The sequence below is a fragment of the Spermophilus citellus genome, assembly GCF_964194105.1.
Source record: "Spermophilus citellus genome assembly, chromosome: 9".
Lineage (NCBI taxonomy): Eukaryota > Metazoa > Chordata > Mammalia > Rodentia > Sciuridae > Spermophilus > Spermophilus citellus.
The window spans coordinates 120,036,998-120,064,502 of record NC_138191.1 but is presented as its reverse complement, the minus strand read 5'-3'; the positions used below and the strand labels follow the sequence as shown (position 1 = coordinate 120,064,502).

Below are 27,505 nucleotides of genomic sequence, written 5' to 3'. Positions count from 1 at the left end.
TTAACATTCTTCATAATAGCAGAGATATGTTCAGAGAAGAGAGTTTTCCAGTTTTAAAATGAAAGTTTGTGACAGAGATGAGGCTAAAGTACTAGGCATGTTAGAGCTCCAGGAACAGAATACCAGAGGTCTAACATCTGCATAGCAGCTCATATTTTTATTATAATATTATGTTTTCCTGTGTGCCATAGTATTTTTATGTTTGTCATATCCTTAGCTCAGACATTTATCTTTCTTCTTGCTTTTCATTGAGTACCTGTTAGAGCTGGCCTGCAGTATCCTAAGCTATAGAAGATGCTATTCTTTTTTTTAATTTTTTTTATTTTTTAGTTTTCGGTGGACACAACATCTTTGTTTGTATGTGGTGCTGAGGATCGAACCTGGGCCGCACGCATGCCAGGCGAGCGCGCTACCTCTTGAGCCACATCCCCAGCCCGAAGATGCTATTCTTAAACCTTTGTACTCTAGCTGAAGAAATTTTTGTTGAGCTTTCATGTTCTGTAAACAGTTTAGCCCTCAGTGGTATTAGGGCTTTAAGTGTGAATATCAGGATATATTAAATTAACTGTGTTTGCCTTAGAATGAAGAAAATACGCATTGAACATTTCCTGTGGCCTGTCATGGTCCCCATTTTCCTTTAGTGATTTCCAGGGTGCCTTGTTCTACTCTCATATGTTTAATTTATTTCCTTGCTGTCATTTTTGTGCTTTCTTCTAATATGTATGAAAAAAATAGTATAAACAATATTTAATTCATTATTCCATGTTATTCCTTCTAAATTTATTGTCATTGTTATTCCTATTGTTAATTCAGTTAAATTTCCTATTCGAAAAAGGGACTAAAGTCTTTCAATAGCTCTGATTACGATGGTGTTGCTGCCACTGATATTCTATTAAGGACAACTATATTGTGATCTCTTTTGGGTGGGATTTTGAAGATTGAACCCAGGGGTACTTTACCACTGATCTACATTCCCAGCCCTTTTTATTTTTGGGGATAGGGTCTCACTAAGTTGCTTAGGGCCTTAGTAAGTTGCCATGACTTGCACTCCCTCAGCCTTCCAAGTCTCTGAGATTACAGGTGTGCCCCACCATGCCTGGCACCATAATGAATTCTCTTTAAAGAGAATGGTCTGTATTTGACATGTTCTCTGCTGTATTTCTTTTCTTTTCTTTTTTTTTTAGAAAGAGCGTGAGAGTCAGAGAGAGCGAGAGAATCTTTTAATATTTATTTATTTTTTAGTTTTTGGTGGACACAACATCTTTGTTTGTATGTGGTGTTGAGGATCGAACCTGGGCCTCGCGCATGCCAGGCGAGCGTGATACCACTTGAGCCACATCCCCAGCCCTCTCTGCTGTATTTTCCTTCCTTCCTTCCTTTTTTCTATTTCTTGTATGTGTGTGTGTATGTGCGCGCACGTGTGCTCCACAAATACTGGGGATTCCATCCAGGGCCTGCAGCATGCTAGTCAAGTGCTCTACCACTCATTTTTTTTTTTTTTTCCAAGTGCTGGGGATTGCACCCAGAGCCTCATACATGCTAATCCTTTTTTTTTTTTTTTTAATTTTGAGATAGGATCTTGCTGAGTTGTTGAGGCTAACCTCCAGCTTTTCATCCTCCTGTTTCAGCCTCCCAAATAGCTGGGATTGCATGAATAAGCCACTACACCCAGTGTCAGCTATATTTTCAAAGTCTAGCACTTTTAAAATTTTTTTCTGAATTCTCAAAGTCACTAATTTCAGCCTTTTTGCCTCTCAGCAGAACTGAACATTATGTAATTTGCATACCACACCAGAGAGAGAAATCCCCATGATGTAGTTCTCTCTACTATTTAATCATATATGTAACTTCCTTGTATCAATTCCAAGTCTCTCATTCCATATCTAAATTTTTCACTACTTCAAGAACCCCCCTTAAAATCATGTTTTAAAATTTGACCGTGACTAAATCTCCTTATCATCCAATAACTATTGTTATTGATCTAATTATTTGTGTTTAAGATACTTTTGGATTGAAGTATAAAACTAGTTTTGCCCCTTCATAGATTTAAGGGTATTTCCCTCCTGGTGTGACTCTTTTAAATAATATCCACTTAGATGTGTTCCCAGTTATGTTTGTCTGCCTGTAAAAAGTTTGTGGAAAGACACTCAATTTCTGTTTCCTTGTGAAGGGAGAAGGTAGGCCATGGTTCAGGACAAACTATCTGCTATTATATTATCCTTTTTTTCTCAGGATGGGAGCTAAAAAAAGAAAAAACTTCATCAGAATGCTAGCTAGATATTAGTTGTATTGAATTATTGAATTTTACACTTTAGTTTTTCCAAGTCTCTGCCTTTCACTCTGTTATAAATCCCAATTTCCACTTTGCTTTTTTTTTTTTTTTTTTTGCTGTTCTAGGGATTGTACCCAGGGGTACTGTATTTCTGAGCTACATTCCCAGCCCTTTTGAAAGAGGATCTCACAAATTGCTGAGACCAGCCTTGAGTTTGCAATTCTCCTGCCTTAGCCTCCAGAATTTCTAGGATTACAGGTGTATGCCACCGCACCTGGCTTCATTTTACCCTTTTTCTTCTTTTTTTTTTTTTTTTTTTTTTTGTACTGGGAATGGAACCCAGGGGCACTGAACTACATTCCCAGTACTTTTTATTTTGAAACAGGGTCTCACTAAGTTGATGAGGCTGGCAGTGAACTTGTGATCTTCTTGCCTCAGCTTCCCAAGTCATTGGAATTCTAGCATGCACCACCACACTCAGTTCCATTTTACCTTTTGACTGAATGTGGTTTCCTGCTAGTCTGGTTTTGTTTTGTTTTGCCTTGCCTCTCTTGTACCTTTTAGTATATCTAAGCCACATGCCAATTTTAGCTAAACCCCCTTGTCTTTGATTCTGATCTCGCTTAGTATATGTACTATGTCTTTCATCTCAATGTTCCCCATATCTAACAAAAAATTGCTTGATGATTGATAAATACTCAGTTAATTTTGTAAGAAAATTAATGAGTAGTGACAATTTAGTTGGCTCTTTTGGGATATTTTCATAGTGAACATTATTGTAGATCGTTATATGCCATAATGGTTAACAGTATGGGCTTTAGACTCATAGCCCTGGACTCAAATCCCTGTTCCAGCTCCAAATTATTAGCAGAGTGATGTTGTGAAAATTGTTTTATGACCATGAATCTATTTTCTTATCTGTAGAATGGTGATGGTAGATTGTACCTTACAAATTTTTTTAAATATTTATTTTTTAGTTGTAGTTGGACACAATACCTTTATTTCACTTATTTATTTTTATGTGGTGCTGAGGATCGAACACAGGGTTTTGCACATGTGAGGCGAGCACTCTACCACTGAGCCACAACCCCAGCCCAGTACCTTATAAATTTTTGAACCTCTTTTCCTCCACTGCCTTAACACTCTCCCTTTGGAACTGTCTTCCCCCAGTTCTTTGCTTGTTGTTCATGTGTCAGCTTTAATGTCATCTTCTTAACCCCTTTGTATTAGGCAGAATTTGTAATTGTAAGCAACAGAAACCAAATCTGGCTGATGATTGAAAGGGGATTAGAGAAGCTTACAAAACATCAAGGAAGACCACAGAGCCAGGCTTGAAAAAATAGGCTAGTACAAGAGAATCTGGGCAGTAATTCACAGAACCAGTCCAGTGAGGACACTATTGCCATCACCATTCACACAGTGCATTCCACTGCCACCAGCAGCTCTGGACCTTGGTGGTCACTGTAGCCACCCATTGCTATACCCCAGCAGGGACTCTTTGCTGTCTTCAGACTCTGTGACACTAGAAACCAATTCAGGGTCCAGGAATGATGGGTCTGTTGGTATAGCGTGGATCATATGTACCCACTCTAGCTATAAGGGAGCCTTAGAGAATCTCAGTTGGCATCATTCCCACTTCATAGTGGGAAGGGGCTCTGCTTCCCACCAGACTCATTAGATAGGGAATTCTCAAAATATGGGAAGGGGTTTGGAGCAGCCAGACAATTCCAAAAATGACCACTACATCATCTTTGACCTCGAGTCTAAAAATAGCTCATGAGTCATTCTCACATCATCTAGTTTCATTGTCATCACAGCATTTTTCACTGTTGGATATCTTCTTATTTTATTTATATTTGTGTTGGGTATTTTGTTTTATGTTCATTTTTTTTTTGTGTGGTACTGGGGATCAAACTAGGGTCTTGTGTCCAGCTAGGCAAGCACTTAACCACTGAGCTACATCCCCAGTCTTCTATTATTGTTTATTGTCTGTTTCCTCCTGTTACAATATAAGTATCCTGCCTGTTTTGCTCACTGCTGTATCTCCTGGGCCTGGAACAGTATCTGGCACATAGTAGAAGCTTCTTGAATTCATTGGTTAAATGAATAAATATATGAGTTAATGAATGAATTAGTACAATGCCTGGCACATAGCAAATACATAATATTTGGTTAATTACTATTCTTAGCAGATAAAAACATTTGCATTCTTTTTGAAAAAATATTTTTTAATTGTAGATGGATACAATACCTTTATTTTATTTACTTACTTATTTGTTTGTTTATTTATTTATTTTTATGTGGTGCTGAGGATCAAACCCAGTGCCTCACACACGCCAGATGTGTGCACTACTATTGAGCCACAACCCCAACCCCAGTATTTGTATTCTTAAGAGAAAAATACTTTTTTTTCCTTTCTGTAAGGGATTGAACCCAGGGCTTCATATATGTTAAGTCAGTCCTCTGCTGCTGAGCTATAACCCTTGCCTGGAAAAAAACAAAAACAAACAAAAACTTCTGATTTACATTGTTTCACTTGACTTCCATGGCAGTTCTCCAAGGAAAACAGTAGGAGCAAGGAATGGACCTTTTTGTGGTGACATACATGGCCCCTTCAGTGTTTTGTTCCTATGCCTGTGAGGGAGACTTGAGCAAGGTCACACATTCTTCCTAGTTTGGTGTTATTTTCATTTTAATATAGTTTATCTCACATTCTTGGTGATTGCGTGAAATTATATTTTTGTTTTGGGTTTGATCATTATATAGACACAATTGCTGCCAGTATTTAGCTTAAGTAGCTTTATTTTATCTTTTTTTTTTTTTTTAGTTGTCAGTGGACCTTTATTTTATTTATATGTTGTGCTCAGAATTGAACCCAGTGCCTCACACATGCTAGGCAACCGCTCTACCACTGAGCTACAACCCCAGCCCTAGCTTATATTAATTATCTGATGGCCAAAGAGCGCTAGAACAGTCATCTTGAAAATGTAGTTGTTTTCAGTTGGTATTCCTGGATGTTCTTGGTGCTTACAGGTGCTGTAAGAGATGCCTTTTTAACAGCTTATGATCCCCAAAATCAATTTTGGAGACATTAGCCCCAAAGAACTCAAGTTGAATGGGGACACCTAATCAAGCAGCAAATTTTAGCATTAAAGGGGAAAAAAATCCCTGCAATAATGTAATGTTTAGAAATATAGTTTTCTTTTGTGTTAAATGCCAAAAGAAAGGAGGGAGGCTATTCACAGATCAGGTGAAAAAGGTGTAATTTCATGAGGGTGTGTTAGAAATCTGCAGATGGTTGGTGGAAGATCCAGAAATGGCCTTGGGAGGTCCTAATGTCTTGGATGATTGGTGGAGAGACCTGGTGGTAGTACAGACATTCTCACAGCACAGAGAACTATCATAGGGAAGAAAGAGTAGACTTCTGTATGGCCCAGAAGTGGAAGTAGGACCAAAATATTAAAATAACAAGAAACAGAACTTCCTTTAAAAATGGTAGGTGGGCTGGGCGTGGTGGCACATACATGTAATCCCAACAACAGGCTAAAGCAGGAGGATAACAAGTTTGAGGCTAGCCTCAGCAATTTATCGAGGCCCTAAACAATTTGATGAGAACTTGTCTCAAAATAAAAAATAAAAAGGGCTGGAGACGTGGCTCAATGGTGAAGCACCCCTGGGTTCAGTTCCCAGTACCAAAAAAGGGTACAAAACAAAACAAAAAAACAGTAGGTAAGGATGTAGCTCAGTGGTAGAACACTTGTCTAGCATGTGCAAGGCCCAGGGTTCCATCCCTAACACCACAAAAAACAAAAATATTAAGTTTTTTCTCCCTCCATTTTTTTTGTTTGTTTTTTACTGATTAAGAATTAATATGGGGCTGGGGTTGTGGCTCAGTGGTAGAGTGTCTGCCTCTCACGTGTGAGACCCTGGGTTCGATCCTCAGCACCACATAAAATAAATAATCAAAATAAAGATATTGTGCCCATGTATAACTAAAAAAATTAAAAAAAAAAGAATTAATATGCCAGGGGCGGTGGCCCATGCCTGTAATCCCAGCAGCTCAGGAGGCTGAGACAGGAGGATTGCAAGTTCAAAGCCAGCATTAGCAATTTAGCAAGGCCCTGAGCAACTCAGTGAGACCCTATCTCTGAATAAAATATAAAAAAGAGCTAGGGATGTGGCTTAGTGGTTGAGTGCCTCTAATTCAACCCCTGGTTCCAAAAAAGAAAAAAAAAAATAATGTGTCTTTCTAGGGAAAAAAATTTAAACATTTGAAAATTTGAAGAAAAAAATCAGCCATACTCTTATCCAAAGCAGCTATTTTTTTATATTACCTTTTAAAAGCATAGCTATGATGTATTTGTTGAAAAAGCAGCATGCTATGATATAAGCATTTTTTACATTTTTAATCTCTGCATAATATCTTATGACTACATTATTTAGCTATTCCTGTTTTATTGGAAACTTGTAGCTTTATTTTTGTTTTTTGCTGTTAAAAAATTCTGGATGAATATGCTTAAGTGTGGAACTTTTTTCCTTGACATTTTTAGTTTTTCTGTGCAGAATTCTCAGAAATGGGATTACTTGTTCTTTCCAACCAGGGCAGTATAACACAGGGATATTTTCAAATCTGGTGAGACTAAAGGTGGATCTATCAGGATGTTAAAGAGGAATTTCTTTATTGGGTTGAATCTTGGACATGGTCACCATTACACTCAGTGTCACTTTTTTTTTAATTTCAGGTTTATTATTAAGGCTATTACAGAGGATACAGGTGAAGAGATAGAGCAAGGCATGTAGGAAGGGGCTCACGACCCTCGAGGAACTTCCATTTGTTGAACTATCTGGACACTCCTCTTTCCACTATTTGATTATGTGAATCTATGAGAGAGTTGTGTTCTGTCTTTGATTCTTCAAGTTGAGGACCAGAGATTTGAAGCATAACTAAATGTTCAGATGGGCTGCCACCGTGCAAACTGAGCAAGAGAAACTTACATCTCTCTAGCTCTGCACCTTGTTCTGACTTTCAGGATGTGTTTTCTTTTGTACACATATCCAATCCCCACCCCCGCCCCAATTTTCTGGTGAAGCGTGCATGAGTCTATCAGTGTTTATTCCAGTGTTTCCTGTGCTTATGAGTCTCTGTCCTCCCTGCCTTTACACATTGCAAGGGTTCTTCAACACTACAGATCAGGACCAACCCACTCTGACACAAATCACAGGAAATATTTCATTGAATGGGCTGGTGAACTGTTTTTTGTTGAATCAAGCCCTGAAGTCACCTTATTCTACTCCCCAAATTTATGATGTTTCTTCCTCCAGGGAATTAAATGTGTTTCTTGTGGATCTGGACTTGGCTGGAATGCACCAGGATCCTGAAGGTCCTTCCATAGCTTCTTCCTGTTGAACCCATTAAGAGAAGATGGCAAAAGTCAACATTACTAGAGACCTCATCCGTAGGCAGATCAAGGTAAGCATTGCAGACTTCTGAATCAGAGTATGAGATCCTTTCTTCCCTAGAGATTCGTTTTACAGATGAAAAAACTAAGATGTAAATTGGTGACTTGCCTAGAGTTACATAGCTAGTTGACAGTAGACCTAGGACTATATAGTTTTTTGTTGTTGTTGTTGTTGTTTTTTTTTTTTTGTTTGTTTGTTTTTTTGCAGGGGGGGCAGGTACTGAAGATTAAACCCAAGGTGTTTTATCACTGAGCTATATCCCCAACCTTTTTAAAATTTCTTGAGAGAAGGTCCTGCTAAATTGTTTGAGGCCTTGCTAAGTTGCTGAGACTAACCTCCAACTATATTCCTCTTGCCTTGGCTTCCTAAATTGCTGGGATTACAGGTGTATGCCACCATACCCATGCTTTCCCATCTTCTTTTATCAAAGAACATGGAATATATGGAGAGTCCTTTGTCCAAGAGCTTACACCAGCTGCTGAGATCAATACAGTGTGTGTAGTGAGGGAGGGACACCATCTGTGTGTTGTGCACATGCATGTACATCTGATTGTTGGGTGGTACACACAAGAGTAAATATAGTTTCTTTATGCTGCTGCAGCCACTGAGTTGTAAATGTTATGTAGAACCTGGGGGAATCTTAGTCCCAGTGTAGCTTAGACTCTTTCTTCTCTTCTGTACTAAAGCCTGTCCTGTGCAGTTTATATGTAAAAGTCTCTGATACCTGTAAGATGAATAGAAGACTGTATAGTCAAGTGAGATGGCTTCCAGGCTTTGTCATCCCTTACTAAAGGGGTCATCCAGGGTTTTTTTGTTTTGTTTTGTGTTTTTTGTTTGTGTGTGTGTGTGTGTGTGTATGTGTATGTGTGTATGTGTGTGAGATTCATTAAGTGTATTTATTTTTTTAATTTAAAAAATTTTATTCATATTAGTTTTACATGACAGTAGAACGTATTTTGACATTCATATATGGAGTATAATTTCTCATCCTTCTGGTTGTACATGATATAGAATTTCATTGGTCATGTAATCTATATGCACATAGGAAAGTCATGTCCAATTCATTCTACTATTTTCCTATTTCCATTCCTCATCCCTTACCTTCATTCCCCTTTGTCTAATCCAAAGTACTTCTATTCTTCCCTACCCTCACCCTTTATTGTGAGTTATCATCTACATATCAGAAAGAGTATTCGGCCTTTGGTTTTTGGGGATTGGCTTATTTCACTTAGCATGATAGTTACCGGTTCCATTCATTTAACATTTATTGGCCAATGCCATAATTTTATTTCTCTTTAAGGCTGAGTAGTATTCCATTGTGTACATATACCACATTTTCTTTATTCATTCATCTGTTGAAAGGCACCTAGGCTAAATCCATAGCTTAGCTATTGTGAATTGAGCTGCTATAAACATTTTTTTTTTAAAGAGAGAGTGGGGGACAGAGAGAGAGAGAGAATTTTTAATATTTATTTATTTTTTCTTAGTTCTCGGCGGACACAACATCTTTGTTTGTATGTGGTGCTGAGGATCGAACCCGGGCCACACGCACACCAGGCGAGCGCGCTATCGCTTGAGCCACATCCCCAGCCCTGCTGTAAACATTAATGTGGCTGCATCACTGTAGTATGCTGACTTTAAGTCCTTTGGGTATAAACTGAGGAGTGGGATAACTGGTTAGGTGGGGGTTGCATTCTAAGTTTTCTAAGGAGTCTCCATCTGCTTTCCAGAGTGATTGCACCAATTTGCAGTCCCACCAGCAGTGTATGAGCCATCCAGGTTTAAAGGAATAGAATCAGCCTAGGCATGATGTACTTCTATAGTAAGAATCCCAAACTACAGTCAGAAGTTTCATCTCATCACTGTCCTAATTAACTATCTATATGACAGTCACTGTGCTTTGTTTTTTTCCCATCCAAGTACTAATCAGGTCTGACCCTGCTTAGCTTTTGAGATCAAATGAGATTAGACACATTCAGGATGGATGGTATGACCATAGACTATGCCTCAGTTTTCTATTGTTAAATAATATCTTTTTGCCTCTAAGATGATTTTGAGCATGAAATATTAAAGGAAATGAGAAATGCTTTGAAAATGCTTTTTAAATGCTAAAAAATGTAAACTAGAATATGTTTTTAAATTAAGTAGTATTCATCCTAAACTATAGTCATCATCTAGAAAGACTGAGTGCATGCCTGTATAGGAGCCATGTACTTGGTGCATGTTTTAGCCTTTATATTTTGTATATTTCCCCCTGAATCCTCCCAACTTTGTCTTTTTGGGGGATTTGGGAGATGTCATTAGACTGGGTGTCCCCAAGAATAGACTATTACTTAGAGGTACAAACTCAGTAGGTTACTTTTTTCCTTAATGTATCTTCTACAATATATATCCTAAATATGATACCTACCCTCTCCAACCTAAATATGATTACATTCCATATTTGTTGTTTCCATTTTTTCTTTTACTTTTTGTCTTAAAAAAACAAAAACAAAAACCTCAGGGCTGAGGTTGTCCTCAGTGGTAGAGTGCTTGCTTTGTATGTTCGAGGCCATGGGTTTGATCCTCAGCACCATATAAATAAATAAAATAAAGATTGTGTTCAACTACAACTGAAAAAATAAAATATTCAAAAGAAACTCGACAGAATTTAGTGTTTCATTATACATTTTCTTCTGTTATACTCTATTGTCAGCTCAAGAGTAGTACAAACTCATATACATCAATTCTTTATCTTTTATATTTCCTGTAGTGCCCATCCTGGGCTGGATATAGAATTATGTAAATACTAAATTATGTTGAATTGAATCAATGAAATCATGAGTTTCTATTTCCAGGAGCGAGGTGCCCTGAGCTTTGAACGGCGCTACCATGTCACTGATCCCTTTATCCGGCGGCTGGGCCTGGAAGCAGAGCTGCAGGTAAGAGATTTAGTTTACACCCTAGAAACATATGACCTTCTCTTCTTTTCTGCATGCAAGACTCCTCTTGACATTGTTAAAAGCAAATACATTACCTCTCCTTTTATTAGCTAAATCTGAATCCAGTTTAGTGATCAACACAGTCACATAGAAATTATTTTTTTTGAACTTGTTATTTGCTGTGTGATTTTCTAAGCTTATTGAATTCCATATCACTCTTTTTACTGTTAGTGTAGACTGTAATGATTCTTACCTGTATATAGGAATTCAGAATTTACAAAGTATTTTCAGACATATACACATAATGCTTAGTTAGATGCACACATACATTTTTTTATTTTCACTTCAAAGCATTTCTATGGGAATATAAACAGGAAGTAGGTATTTTTAAAAACAGTTTAAGAAAGGCCAAGCACCTTGTCCAGGATTGGTCTAACAAATCCACAAAGGGGCCAGGCTTTTAGTCTAGAAATGTATCTTTTTCGTTTTGTCTGACATAGAGGCATTCAATTGTGTTTTCTTATTTAAGATTCTATTTAAATTCAACTTTTAGGTGTCGTACCCAACTTAGTGTTATGTCTAGGTTGAGTAAGAATTCTCTTTGGCTCCTTAGGTTAGTATTTATAAGTGACAGTATTGCTCTTAGAAAAGGAAGTAGAATTTCGTTTAATGTTAGCAGTGTAATCTTGAGGTAATGAGATTATAGGTGATTGTTTTTTGCTTCCTTTTAGGCTTAAACTTGTGTCTGTTATAAAATATAAAGTATAATTACATTAATAGTAATATGGAAAAGGTTGGGGAAGTTACTTACTTTTTATTATTATTATTATTATTATTATTATTATTATTGCTTTGTCAGGGATTGAATCCAGGACCTTGCTCCTACTAGGCAAGCATGCTACCACTGAGATACATCCCTAGCCTGGGGAATCACATTCTTAATCCTATCTCAGTAATACAATTATTATTGGTATTTTGAATAACTCCTTTTATCTCTTGCAAATTTTTACATAATTTTAATCATACCTTACTTTGAAACTTGTGTCTTTTTAAAGTTAACATACAATCTTTTTTTCCATGTTATCAAGTAGTCATCACAATTTTTCCTTAATGTTTTGCTGATTATAGAAGTAATAAATGTCATAGTAGAAAATATGGACTACATAGAAAAATATAGGGAAGAAAACAAAATCATTTTAATTCTACCATATAGAGATAAACATTTTGTAACATTTTATATGTTAACATTGGTAACATTTTGTGTATTATGAAGCAGAATTCTTATTAAGAGACTGGATATTAGAGGAAAACAATTAGTTTTAAATCCTGTCTTTTCCACTTACTAGCTCTATATAGCCTTGTACAAGTTATCCCTAGTTTATTTTTTTATTTTTTATATTTATTTTACTAGGGATTGCATCCAGGGGTGCTTTACCACTGAACCACATTCCCAGTCCTATTTATTTGTTTGTTTAATTATTTATTTAGACACAAGGTCTCACTAAGTTGCTTAGGGCTTCACTAAGCTACTTGGGTTGACTTTAAACTTGGGGTCCTCCTGCCTCAGCTTCCCAAATTGCAGGGATTACAGGTGTGTACCTCCACACCTGGGAACCTGAGCAGTTTTTTTGGAGTGGTGGGAACAAAAGCTATATTGGAGGAGCTGGTTAGTGAATTGGAAGTGAGGGAACAACAAGAGCAGGTGTAGACAACTCTGAAACTTTTTTTTTTTTTAACAAAAGGAAGCAGAGAAATTGGTCAATAGCCAAACAGGTCTACGGGATCAAAGGAAGGATTTGTAAGAACAGGAAGAAATATTAGAGCGTGTTTATGTTGATGAAAGAGGAAAATATTGGCAGAATATCTGAAGCAGGAATGTCCTAGGGAAGGCTGTAGGGAAGGATTCAGAGTAAAAGCAGAGGACGTGGCTTTTGATAGGAACAAGGACGATTCTGTCATTGTTACAGGGTCCAGTGAAGTCTAGGATTAGGAGAGACACATGGACTAGAGAAAAAAAAAATCTAGATAGAGTCACAGAGGTTGTCTATACTAGCAACTCAGCAATAGATTGCATGCTTAGCATACTTGAGGCCCTGGGTTCAATTTCAGCACACACACACAAAAAAGAGTGGCGATTAAACTACTGTTACCTTAGCAAGAATCAAGATATTAAACTGTCTTTTGGGGGGCAGGCGGGGTATACTGCCACCATGCCCAGCTCAAACTGTCTTGTAATCATTCATTCTCATGCACATGCAGTGATAACAGAAAAGCCATTTTTACTTAAAATGCCCTGGAAGTTAAGCAGTAAAAACTATTAATGTTATTAAATTTCAATCCTTAAATACAATCTGTAGCATTCTATATGATGGATGCGAAATACTCACAAAGTCCTTGTGCTGTATTCTGAAACATGATGGTTGCCTTGAAGAAAACACTTGTGCAGTTACTTGAGGTGCAAGTTCAAGTAAGCATTATTATTATTATTTTTTAATGGAACACCATCAAAAAGAATGTCTAGCAGGGGTTGGGGTTATGGCTCAGTGATAGAGCGCTCGCCTCACACAGGCAAAGCCCTGGGTTTGATCCTCAGTACCAGCACCACATAAAAATAAAGAAAGAAAGAAAGAAAGAAAGTTATTGTGTACAACTACAAAAAAATAAATATTTTAAAAGAAAGAATGGCTAGCAGACAAAAACCATGATTATTCAAAAGTGAGTATTTGGCAGACATTTTCTTGAAAAATGAATAAAGTGAACTGTCAGGAAAACAACTGACAGTATTTTTTGCCAAGGAAAAAGTTTGAGTTTTTAAGCAAAAAGAGAAAATTAGAGTATAGGAACACTTGTATCTGTCACCTAAAGTTGATAACTTTTTGGCACTTTGAATGACTTTCTAGATGGGATCCATGGTAATATTAACAAATGTTAGCAATGTTGTATGGGCAGTGTAGGTCTGGCTAGAATTCATTGTGCCACAGAGCCAGTTAGCAATGTTGTATAATAAAATGTGTTAACATTTGAAGATCTTCATATTTCAGTGAGTCACTGTTTTCAAACTGACCAATGTATGATAAAACAAAATCATTCATATATAAGAGACCCATTTATAGATTCAGTACAGAATCCACCAATGTGTTTTTTGGTATTTGGGTTTTCTGGTGCTAGAGATGGAACCCACAGCCTCATTCATGCTAAGGATATGCAGGATATGTTCTACCATGAAGCTACATCTTCAGCCCCATACCAATTCATTTTAATGTAGCAAGAGACCAATCATTCATTTATGTGGTTTCAGATTCTACATTCTAAGTAACCTTTAAGAAACTATTACTTGGCTGAGTGCAGTGGTGCCTGCCTATAATCCCAGCAGCTCAGGAGGCAGAGGGATGAGGATCACAAGTTCAAAGCCAGCCTCAGCAATTTAGCAAGGCCCTAAGCAACTCAGTAGTCTCTAAATAAAATACAAAAGAGAGCTGGGAATGTGGCTCAGTGGTCAAGTGCCCCTGAGTCCAATCCCCAGTAATCTCCCCACAAAGAGAAACTATTATTTGTCAAATTTTGGTATTATATCAAAAAAGGATCTACACAGTTATCTGAAAAGGCTATTAAAATACTTCTCCTTTTTCCAACTACTTATCTTTGTGAGCCTGGATTGTTTTCATATTTCTTCAAACTAAAATAACATTGCAACAAACAGTGCAAAAGCAGATGAGAGCTGGGCGCCGTGTTGCATGCCTATAATTCCAGTGGCTTGGGAGGCTGAGCCAGGAGAATCGCAAGTTCGAAGCCAGTGTCGCAATTTGGTAAGGCACTTAGCAACTGAGATCCTGTCTCTAAATAAAATGTAAAAAAGGGCTGGGGATGTGGCTCAGTGGTTGAGCACCCCTGGGTTCAATCCTCAGTACGCACACACACACACACACACACACACAAAAAAAAAAGCAGATAAGAACCTATTAATCTGCCATTATGCTAGAAATTAAAAGAGGTTTGCAAAAATATAAAACAGTGCCACTCTTTTGGTTTTTTTTTAGTTGTAGATAGACACAATACCTTCATTTTATTTATTTATTTATTTATTTATTTTTATGTGGTACTGAGGATCAAACCCAGTGCCTCTCACATACTGGGTGAGTACTCTACCACTGAGCCACAACCCCAGCCCAGACTTTCATAATTTTACCATATCACTATATAAAGATATTTTTAATCTTTTATGAGTTCATAGTGTTGTGTTACATGAACATACCATAATTTATTTACATAGACATGTAGATTAATTCTAATCTTTTGTATGTACAGAGTTATTGCCTTCCATGGAGTTTTTTAACCTATTTATTTAGGTACTGGGTATTGAACCCACGGATGTTTTAATACTAACTAAGCTACATCCCCAACCTTTTTTTTTTTTTTTTTTTAAATTGAGACAAGGTCTCAGTTTCCCAGAATGGGCCTCAAACCTGCAATCATCAGCCTCCTGAGTTGTTGGGATTACTGGTGTGAGCCCCCATGCCTGGCAAGTTTGTACCAATTTAAACTCCTGTTATACTTCTTCACTCTTACATCAGACATAATACTCAAGAGACATTGTTTTCTACCAAATCCCAATATGATCAATATTATTGCGACATTATTCAAACAAGTGCAAAATGATGAACCAGGGAGAACTTAATACAACTTTCACACTCAGAAAAATGTGGTTTAGGTTGACACCTGAAAGATGGATGGGAGTAACTAACCAGATGGGTGGGGTGGTAGGGAGAGAAAGAATGTTCTAGAACAGCATGTGATACAAGCGAGAGCAGAAGGTACTCAGTCCAAGAGAACAAACAGTCAAAGAATACAAATAGAAGAGGAATGGCAGATGAGGCTGATAAAGTGAGTGTGGATGGATTGTTTATCGTGAAGGATGCTATAAGCTATGTTGAAGACTGAGGACAGTAGAGAGCCATTGAATGGCTTATAGCATAGAAACAACACGATCAGAGTGTGCTTTAAAAAAATTAATCTTGTCAGGATCAGGTTTGGTGGTGCACACCTGTAATCTCAGTAAATCAGGATGCTGATACAGGTCGACTGCGAGTTCTAGGCTAGCCTCAGCAATTTAGCAATGCCCTAAGAAACTTAATGTCTCTAATTAAAAAATAAAAATAATGTTGGCTTCAAAATGAAGAATAGATTGAAGAAGTTTAAACTGGAGACAGCCAAACCAATTATGAAGTGTGACAGTGACTCAGGAAGAGGTTATAGGCTATCTGAACTAAGATAGTAGTAGTTTGTTTGGATGGAGAAAAGTCAGTAGATTTGAAATGTTTAAAAGATAGAATCATCAGAATTTTTGGTGATTGGATGTGGAAAAATAGGAAGAGAAGAGTAACAAATGAAGGTCTGGCTTGAGTGGCAGGGTAGAAAGTAGGATCATTTGCTGAGTTCGGGAACATTGGTACATGAATAGATTTGAGGGAAAGATGACCTGTTTGGTAATGATGTTCTGTGTCCATTTAGCAGTATCTAGACAGGTATTTGGATTTGAGCTCAGAATAGAGGTATAGTCTAAAGATGTTATTTGGGAGTAGTGAGCAACATATAGATTGGAGCCATGAATGTGAGTTGTGATTGCACTTGGGGAATGTGTATAGTAAGAAGGATGTCTAGATGAATCTATGAAAATTGACTTTTTGAGGAGGGGGTGGGTACTGGGGATTGAACCCAGGGGCACTCAACCACTAACCACATCCCCAGCCCTTCTTTGTATTTTTTTAGAGACAGGGTTTCACTGAGTTGCTTAGTGCCTCACCATTGCTGAGGCTGGCTTTGAATTCTGGATCCTCCTGCCTCAGCCTCCCGAGCTGCTGGGATTACAGGCATGCGCCACCATGCCTGGCTGAAGACCAACATTTAAGGGCCAGGTGAATGATGGAGGAGTATGTAAAACGTTAAGAACAACTATAAGGAATCTCCATACTACTTTCCAAATTGGCTGCACCAATTTGCAGTCCCACCAGCAGTGTATGAGTGTACCTTTTCCCCCCACATCCTCGCCAGCACTTGTTGTTTGTCTTCATAATGGCTGCCACTCTTACTGGAGTGAGATGGTATCTTAGAGTAGTTTTAATTTGTATTTCTCTGATTGCTAGAGATGATGAGCATTTTTTCGTGGACACAGCCACATCAATGTTTATAGCAGCACAATTTATAATAGCTAAACTGTGGAGCCAACCTAGATGTTCTTCGGTGGATGAATGGATAAAAAAAATGTGGCATTTATATACACTGGAATATTACTCAGCAATAAAAAGTATAAATCATGGTATTTGCAGGGAAATGGATGGCATTAGAGAAGATTATGCTAAGTGAAGTTAGCCAATCCCAAAAAAACAAATGCCGAATGTCTTCTTTGATATAAGGCAGTGACTCAAAATGGAGTTGGGAGGGAGAGCAAGGGAGGAAGATTATCTCTAGATAGGGAATAGGAGTGGGAGGGAAAGGGAGGGAGAAGGGGAATAGCATGGATGGTGGAAGGAGACCCTCATCATTATACAAAATACATGTATGAAGATATGCATTTGGTGTCAACATACCTTATATACAATCAGAGATGATAAATTGTGATATAAAGGTGTATTAAGAATTATAATGCAAAAATAAATAAAATAATTAATTTTTAAAAAAAGAACAACTATAAGGACTGGAGGTTGATAGATGCTTCCTTGGCATACACGAAGCTCTGTGTTCAGTCCTCAGTACCACCAAAAACCAAAACAAATAAACAAAAAAACAACCAAAGGGGTAGTAAGGAGAACAGAGAGCATGATGTTGCAGAACACAGAAGAAAGTTTCATTGAGGAGAAAATGGTCAACACCATCAAATACTGCCAAAGGTCAAGTAAAATAAAGACCAAGAAGTATCCATTGATTTTGGGAAAGGAAGCCATAATAGTAACTTTGGCAAAAGTCATGTCTCTGGAGTATGGTGTAGATAAATAGAAGAATTATTGAGAAGTGAAAGGATGAAAGTACCAAATATAGTTACTATTTCAGCCCAGCTATAAAGGGGAAGAGAAATGGAAAGCCATAGTTAGAACCAGATTTGGTACCGAGGAAGGAATTTTTTAGGTTAAAAGAGATTTGAGCATGTTTAATCTCTAGAGGAATGAATTGGTAGAGAAAGTGAAAGTTGAAGATATACAAAGTAATCTAAAGTGGGGGTTTGTCAAATATATGTTGCAAGAGAATATTGTGGTAATGAGTTAATGGTTTTTTTTTTTTTTTTTTTTTTTTGAGAGGAGATGTCCTGCTATGTTGTTAGGCTGGTCTCAAAATCCTGGGGTCAGGGGCTAGGGATATAGCTCAATTGGTAGAGTGCTTTCCTATGTACAACAAGGCCCTGGGTTCAATCCCCAGCACGGGAAAAAAAAAAATCCTGAGCTTATATAATCCTCCTGCTTCACCTTCTCTGGTGGCTGGGACTGTGGGCACACGCCACCATGCTGGGCTTTGAATCGTGGACTCTTAACTGGGTAGGGAAGGAGAGGAGACAGCTTGTCTGACTGGGCTTGGTTAGAGGTCCTTTTAAGATGAAGAATCACCAAAGCATGATGTATACAGATATAAAGATATTCTCTTGTTCTTGGCTTTTTCTACCTATCAATATATCTTAGAAATCAAGCCTATAAGTTCATAGAGTTCTTCCTTATTTTTTATATGTGTGGTACAATCTTGTGTAGCAGTATTTATTCAATGGATTGTCCAACTATGAGCACTTAGAGTTGTTTCTAATAGTTTATAATTACATCAATACCATAGTGAATAACCTTGAATATATGTATTTTAGTATTGCTGGAGATGTAACTTTAGGTGAAAAAAAAAAAGCCCTAGAAGTAGAGTGCTGATCAGAGGGCAAATGTATGTGTAGTTTTGTTAGATATTGCCAAATTTCCCACCATGGGAGTTGCACAGTTTACCTTTTTGCCAGAAATACATGAGAGTGCCTGTTTTTCTACAGCTTACCAATGGACTCTGTGGTTAAGCTTTTGACTTTTTTTTTTTTTTTGGTGGTGCTTGGGATTGAGCACAGGACCTTGTGCATACTAGGCAGGCACTCTGCCAACTGAGCTATACCCCTAGTCCCCTTGACTTTTTTTTTTTTTTAACATCCTGACAGGTGAAAAAATAGTATGTCAGTATAAGAAAAATGATATCTCAGAGTAAGTTACATTTCTCTTATGAATGAGTTGACTAACATTTCATATGTGTGAGGGCCACTTAATGTAATTTTTGCCAATTTTTCTGTAACAAGGGAGAACAATAATTAATATATGTTTCTGCATATTTTTTGGCAGACAGAAGTGCAGGAAGGATAAGCAGAAACTAATGAAATTGGTCACCTCGAGAAGCAGAGGTGGCAATGGTGGAGGGATGGAAAAAGGAAAGTAACCCTTCTCTGGACTTTTTTATAATTTTCACTTTACGAACCATGTTGAGATTTTACATACTCAAAAAGTAAGATTGAATCAAGAAAGATTAGAAGATGGATGCCAACTAAATCAAGTAATTTTTTTTTTTTTTTTGGTATGGGGAGTGAACCTAGAGGTACTTTACCACTGAGCTACATACCCAATCTTTTTCTTTTATTTTTTATTTTTGAGACAGGATCTCACTAAGTTCCTGAAGGTCTTTTTAAATTGCTAAAGTTGGCCTTGAACTTGAAATCAACCTGCCTCAGCCTCCCAAGTCACTGAGATTACAGTGAACTTCAAATAAATTTTTTTTTTTTTTTTTTGTTAAACAGGGACTGAACTCAGGGGCAGCTCTAACACCGAGCTGCATCACTAGCCATATATATATATATATATATATATATATATATATATATATATATATATATATTTTTTTTTTTTTTTTTTTTTTTTTTTTTTTTTTTGAGACGGGGTCTTGCTAAGTTGCTGAGGCTGGCCTCAAACTTGCAATCCTTCTGAGTCTCTGAGATTACAGGTGTGTGCCACCATGCTTAACTTGAACTATACTTTGTAGATTTGTTATTGGAGATAGTATTGCTATAGCAATTCTGTAATATTTTATATGTGTGTTGTAGAATTGAATGAATAAACATACCAATGCCAAAATTATCACTGTGACAAAAGGAATATTCAAATAGGGAAAGGCAAAGGACTCTGAAATATTGTATTGATATTATGAACTCATGATTTTTAAAATATGTATGTAAAATGTGTGTGTATGTGTTTATCTAGCTTTTGTCCTTTGAAAGGGTCTAGAAACATTACACCTCAATAACTACTGTTTAATAAGCTAGGTGTGTGGCACATGCCTATAATCCTAGCAACTCAGGAGGATGAAGAAAGAGGATCACAAGTTTGAGACCAGCCTCAGCAATTTAGCAAGACAAAATAAAATAAAAAGGGATAGGGATGTAACTCAGTGGTAAAGCAATCCTGGGTTCAATCCCCAGTATCTCATAAACAAACAAACTAATAAATAGATAGTTACTATTTTTAAAATACCATTCCATACTGTAAGGAATCAGGAGTCCTTGGAGAAATAATTGGCTGGGACAGAGAAAGTATAAGGTGAATCTATAACATATTGTGCTGAAAAGTAAAAAAGTCTATTAAAAATGATAGGAATATATTGTAAAGACGTAGGAGCCAGCTTGCAGGCCATATTGTTGGCCAGATCTGGAACAATTTTAGTATATGGAATGAATCATGACAGTAGTAAATTAAAACCCATCAAGTAAAAACAATATTGAGTTTTGGGGCTGGGGTTGTAGCTCAATGGTAGAGCACTTGCCTAGTACATGTGAGACACTGGGTTTGATCCTCGGCACCATATATAAATAAATAAAATAAAGGTATTGTGTCCATCTATAACTAAAAAATATATTTTTAAAAATCTGAGTTTACACCAATGGAGGTGCAGTTCATTCTACTAGAATGCCAACTATTAAATAAAGAAATGATAGAAGTAGAAAATCATCATTTTTATGACTACCATACTAATAAATGATTGAGGCAGGAATAATCAATGGGTGACTGAAACCATTGTGTGAAAATTTGATGAAGGACAAAATATTTGCACAATATGAAGTATTTCCTCACAGATAACAAAGGGAAAAATCGTAACATTATGGTGGAGAAACCTGGTGGGTACCACTTTAACCAGGACAAATAGGCAATTTATGCCACCTGATATTAAGCAATGAGGACACAAAATCATTGAGGTAGTATTTCTGACAAAATACATTAGCTAAATCTAATGAGGAAATAGTGAGACAAATCCAAACTAATCAGAAGAACTGATTTATTCTTCAAAAATGTCAATGTCATTAACAAAGAAAGGCTGAGGAGCTTTCCAAGGTAAAAGACCAAAGAGTAAGTGACAGCTAAATGCAGTGTGTGATCCTGAGTTGGCCCCTGGGTCATGAAAATAAAGAGGATATTATTGGGACAGTTGTCAAAATCTGAATTTGGAATTCAGAATTGTAATTAGGTATTGGTATTGTATTAATGATAAATTTCTTGTTTTTATAAATATCCCTGGATAAATAAAAGAACAACAGTGTTCTCAGAAAATACACAGTAGTAGATTAGTGGAAAGAGTCTTGCAGTCTGCAAATTATTATCCAGTCAGGAAGAAAGTGCTGTCACATGTGAGTGTGGTGGGGTGGGTATAGAGACAAAGCAGGGAGAAAAGGAGAGAAATAAAATGTGGCAGTGTTAATAAATTAGATGGAAAGGATGTATGGATATTCTTGTACTATTCTTGAAATTTTTAATACATTTGAAATTGTTCCAAAATAGTAAGTTAAAAAGGTTTATTGAGAAAATACAAAGGACTGTTGTAGCAGCAACCAAATAAGATAGCCAGAAGGAACTTGAGATTAGAGAACTTAATGTTAATTAGTATTAATTCTAAAATATCCTATTATATAAAACTATGTCACTCTTCCTTTTTCCTTGGACATTTGCTGAAAATTCACCAAGCCCCTTTTAGTTATGTGTTAGCTCATCTTGACTCAATGATTTTTATTGCCATAGATGGACAGAGACCAAATATCTGGACTTTTCTGCAATCTCAGAAAAACAGGGGGGTGGGTGGGAGGGCACTTGCTTTCATTTTTGGTTATATCACCAGAATTTTCCTTTTTCACATTGGAGATTGTGATCACACTTTGATTCCTCCTATTTAATTCATCTGTGGGATTTCTTGACATGGTAGAGAAGAGAGGAGAGAAAATTCATTTTACAAATGAGAATAAAACTGAACATTTCTGAGGTCATATGAGTGTGGAAATAAGATTAATGGGATTTATGTCAGGCCTATTACTCCAGAGTTTATATTCTTCCCACCTCATCACTGTCTTATTTTTAAAAAGGCTCAATAAACAGTTCTTTGCTTGTGGATTTATTCTTTTGCCTTATTAGTTTTCTTAGTATTATTCTTAAAAAATTACATATATTATACCAAATCTTGAGATACTCAAGTCTCATATAAAATGGTATGGTATTTGCATATAACTCTTGCATGAACTCACAAATACTTTAAATAATCTCTAGATTACTCAAAATTCCTAATAAAATGTAAATGTTATGTAAATAATTGTTTCAAGAATAAGTATAAGAAAAAAAGTCTTCATGTTGATTACAGGTGCAGCCATCATAGCTCTGTTTTTGATCTATGACTGGTTGAATCTATAGATATGGGATCTAGCAGTATAGGGATCCAAATATATATATATATATATATATATATTTCACCTCTACAATCTGGTCTTGTTGCTCTTTATTTCCATTTTTCTTATATAATTTATTCATAAATTCAAGTTACAAGTTTATGGAACCAAATCATAAACTAGACCAATATGCTTTTTTAATAGAATTGGTGGAGCAGTTCCATGAGCATAGTGCAACCTGATCTAACCATTTGTCCGTTTTTTCTTTTTTTACATCTTAGAGAAGTAAACTAGGTATCAAGTTCATCAAATAGTCACATTCAAAGAAAAAGATGGGGAGGAGATTTGATTTCATGAGAGATTTCAAGAGGTAGCAAATTATAGTATGTGGGCCAAAGCCAGACCATTACCTGTTAGTTTATTTTGTATTTTATTTAAGTGTACAATTCAGTGTTTTTTAAGTATATTCACCAAGTTGTGCAATCATTAGTGGTTGCTAACTCCAGAACATTTTTATCATCCCCAAAATGAACCTCTTACCCATATTAGCAGTCACTCATTCCCCTTGTCCCATCCCCAGTGGCATCCCAGAAACCACTAATCTATTTTCTATCACAATAGATTTTCCTATTCTTGACATTTCATATAAATAGAATCAGACAGTATGTGGCTTTTTTGTGTCAGACTTTTTACATTTAGCATAATGTTTTAGAGGCTCATCTATGTTGTAATATGAATCAATACTTTGTTCCTTTTATGGCTAAATAACATTGCATTGTTACATTTACCATAGTTTGTCCATTCATTAGTTTACAGACATTTAGGTTGTTTTTACTTTTTGGTTATTATGAATAATGCTGCTATAAAACCTCATGTGCAAGTTTTTGTGTAAATGTGTATTTTCAGTATGTACCTAAGGATAGAACTACTGAGTTATATGGTAACTAAATGTTTAACTTTTTGAGGAATTGCCAACCTTTTTTTTTTTTCCCTCAGTACTAGGGATTGAACTAGGGCATTCTACCACCAAATTACATTGCTTTTTTATTTTCTTGTCTTAAGACAGGGTCTCACTGAATTGTCTAGGCTAGCCTTGAACTTGCAATCCTGCCTCAATCTCCCAAACTGTTGGGATTGTAGATGTTAGCTTCCATACCCAGCTACTAAACTGTTTCCTAAAGTGGCAGACATATATGACAGTTCCAATTTTTCAACATCCTCACCAATACTTTTTTTTTTTTTTGATACTAGAGATTGAACCCAGGGGTGCTTTACCACTGAGCTATATCCCCAGCCCATTTTATTTTTTGAGACAGTCTTGCTAAGTTGCTTAGGGTCTCACTAAGTTGCTGAGGCTAGCCTTGAATTTGCAGTCTTCCTGCCTGAGCCTCCCAAGTCACTGGAATTACAGGCATGTGCCATGTATCCACCATCAACACTTCTTATTATCCATCTTTTTGACTATAGCTATCATAAGAGGAATAAAGTAGTATCTAATTGTTTTGATTTTCATTTCCTTGATGGCCAGTGATGTTGATACTTCTTTTCATGTGCTTATTGGCCATATTGGTTTATTTTCTTTGGGTAAATGTATTCACATCCTTGGTCCATTTAGATTATTTGTCTTTTTGTTGATGAGTCATAAGAGTTTTATTTATGTGATTTGAAATTTTTTTTCTTTGTGTTGTTTTCTTCCTTCTTTCTTTTTTTATTTTTCAAAAAATATTTTTTGATTCGGAGACTGGGTCTTACTAGTTTTCCCAGGATGACCTTGAACTTGTGATCCTTTCTTGGTAGTGCCTTTTATGCACAAAAGTTGTTGTTTTTTTTTTTAAAGAGAGAGTGAGAGAGAGAGAGGGAGAGAGAGAGAATTTTAATATTTATTTTTTAGTTATCGGCGGACACAACATCTTTGTTTGTATGTGGTGCTGAGGATCGAACCCGGGCTGCACGCATGCCAGGCGAGCGCGCTACCGCTTGAGCCACATCCCCAGCCCAAAAGTTTTACCTTAAATAAAATCAAATTTAATTTTTTCTTTGTCACTCCTGCTTTTGGTGTTGCATCTAAGAAACATTGCTATGCTGGGTGTGGTGGTACATGTCTATAATCCCAGCTACCTGGGAGGCCAAGGCAGGAGGATTGCAAGTTTTAGGCAAGCCTTGGCTACTATGTAGCATAAACCCTGTCTCAAAATAAAAAGCAAAAAATAAAAAAGTTCAGTGGTAGAACTCCCTTGGGTTCAATCCCTAGTGCTATCCCCCCACCCACACACACATATACAAAACTATCCTCTTGAATTGTCCTAAACCCTTATCATAAATCAAGTGACCACAAATGTATGGAATTTTTTTTATTAGCAGCCAACTGTATACCATTGATCTAAATGTCTATCCTTATTCCAGTACTATTTTGTAGCATGTTATGAAGTTGGGAAGTATAAGTCTTCCAACTTTGTTTTTTTCCAATTCCAAGATTGTTTTTTTTTTTTTTTTTTTTGGTTATTCTGGTCCTTTGAATTTCCATACAGATTTGAAGTCTACTGCCACCTGTTTTTATAAATAAAGTTTTATTGGAACACAGCCACACTCATTCATTTATGTATTGTCTGTCTGCTTTAGTGATTCAATGGTAGAATTGAGTAGTTCAGACAGAGACCATATGGTGTGCAAAGCCTAAAATATCTACTATTTGGCCCTTTAACAGAAAACGTTGTCAACCCCTCCTTTAGATAATGAAGTAAACGCATGCTTTGAAGCACCAGAGGTCCATTCATTCTAGATATGCCATTCATTAATTCACTCATACATTCAGGCACATATCAAGTGCCCACTGTATGCCAGGAATATTCTAGACATGGGAGAGATGAATATAGCAGCAAGTAAGTCCAACACAGTTCTTGTTCTCTTGAAGCTCATTGCCATGGCCTACAGCACTCCTTTAAATTCTGGTATCCACTTACTTCCCTGAGCCCATTTTGTTCATCTTACTTGTCCCTTTCATCACTATGCTCTGGCCACTTTGGTTTTCATTCTATTTCTATAGCAAAACAAGCTTCTTCCTACCTTTGTGTTTGTTCTTCCTTACATGTGGAATTATTTGCCTTGAGATCTTTTTGTACTTCACTCCTTATCAACATTCAGATTTCTTAAGTATCACTTCCTCAGAGAAGCTGTCCCTGACTATAGTACATCTAGAGCATGTCCAGACCACCATGTTTTATGTTCTTCGTAGCACTCACTGCTCTCTGACTCCTGTTTATTTTTCCTCTCCCCACCCCACTGGAGTTTTCTGCCTTATTTATCACAGTAGCCTTTGCATGTATAAGATGCCTAGTACATAGTAGTTCTCAGATACTGTTCAGGAATTGAATAACTAAAGAGAACTTGCAGAGATAGACAGAAGATGTAGGCTCAGTATAAGGAAAAACCTTCTAGTGTGAATTATTGTTGTTGCCTTGCCTCACTATACTTATAAATATTTGGAATTTTAGCTATATATATTCAAGTTGAAATATATTTTAAATCACTCCATTTCAAGACTTCTAGAAGTAGTAATGTAAATGTATAACACACTAAGGGAGAGGTGAATAAATATGGTTTAATCTTTTTATAAAATATTTTTTAGTTGTTGATGGACATTTATTTTATTTGCTTCTTTATATGTGGTGCTAGAATTCGAACCCAGTGCCTCACACATATGAGGCAAGAGCTCTACTGCTGGTCTACAACTCCAGCCCCACAGTTTAATCTTTAACATGGACGTTCTATAACCATTGGTAGTGATGCATAGGAGGAGAAAGCTAATGTTATAGGTTGGGATGTGAGGGGGAGAAAACAAAATCTCATCAGCTCCATGGAGATACAGGAGGTATGTTGGTCTGACTCAGTCGTGTTTCCCTGAGCCAGTACAATGCTAGCATATAGCAAGCATTTAAGTTTTAAGAGAGAAAGTTCTAAATAAAAAATAGGCAATGTGACATTATGGTTAAAAGCCAAGCTCTGGAATCCCTTGTCAGACAAGAGCTCACATTCTAGATATGCCAGGTTCATTAAACTTTTTCTTTATCTGAAACGTGAGGATAGTAACAGTGTTTCTCTCATAAGGTAATTGTAAAACATGTATGAAGGGCACAGTGGAAGTGGTGAGGCAGTATATATTAGCTGCTACTACTAAAATCTTTCTTTTTCTCTTTCATTATTGAGGTATGATTTACCTAAAATAAAATGCATTGATTTCAAGCATTTGGATGAATTTTGACAATTGTGTGACTACCACACTCAAGATTTAAAGAAAAAAAAAATGCTTCTGTCACCTGAGAACATTCCCTGTGCCCTTTTTCTTTTTTCTTTTTTTTAATTGTCTTTGTCACAATATCTTTATTTTATTTATTTATTTTTATGTGTTGCTGATGATCAAACCCAGGGCCTCGCACCTGCTAGGCAAGTGCTCTACCGCTGAGCCACAATCCCAGCCCCTGGTACCCCTTTTCAATCACCTTCCTATCTCAAAGCAACTACTTTCTGGCTTTTGTCTCCATGGGTTAGTTTTGCCTATTCTTGTACTTTGTGTAAATGCAATTTTATAGTCTGTAGTCTTTTTTTTTTTTTTTTAAAGAGAGAGTGAGAGAGGAGAGAGAGAGAGAGAGAGAGAGAATTTTTAATATTTATTTTTTAGTTCTCGGTGGACACAACATCTTTGTTGGTATGTAGTGCTGAGGATCGAACCTGGGCCGCACGCATGCCAGGCGAGTGCGCTACCGCTTGAGCCACATCCCCAGCCCCTAGTCTGTAGTCTTTTATATCTGGCTTCTTTTGCTGTGTTTTTGTTTTACTCATGTTACATGTTATCTATGTTCATTGCTTTTTATTGCTGAGTAGCATTTCACTGTATGGATATACCATAGTTTGTGTATCCATTGTTCTGTTGTTGTTGGGTTATTTCCAGGTTGGAGCTTTTAAAAATAAAGCATCTATAAATATCCTCATACTAGTCTTTGTATGGACAGATGTTTTCATTTCTCTCAAGTAAATATCTGCAGTGGACTTGCTGAATCACAGGGTAAATATAAGCTTAGCTTATAAGACATTGCCAAACATTTCTCTAAGGCTATAAGGCAATGGTAGCAGTAAGATTTTTTTTTTTTTTTTTTTTTTTTT

At 36.7% G+C, this 27,505-nt stretch overlaps 1 protein-coding gene across 3 annotated transcripts in view; it reads left to right on the top strand.

The window, feature by feature from the left end:
* Positions 1-27,505, top strand: part of WDTC1 (WD and tetratricopeptide repeats 1) — a 65,964-nt gene that overhangs the window by 11,721 nt on the left and 26,738 nt on the right. For all 3 annotated transcript variants that reach the window (XM_081306626.1, XM_081306627.1, XM_081306625.1), the window contains 2 exons: positions 7,595-7,742; positions 10,570-10,653. In XM_081306626.1, coding sequence (XP_081162752.1) covers positions 7,695-7,742; positions 10,570-10,653 — 132 coding nt within the window. In that variant the 5' untranslated portion in view covers positions 7,595-7,694. The remainder of the gene's footprint in view (positions 1-7,594; positions 7,743-10,569; positions 10,654-27,505) is intronic.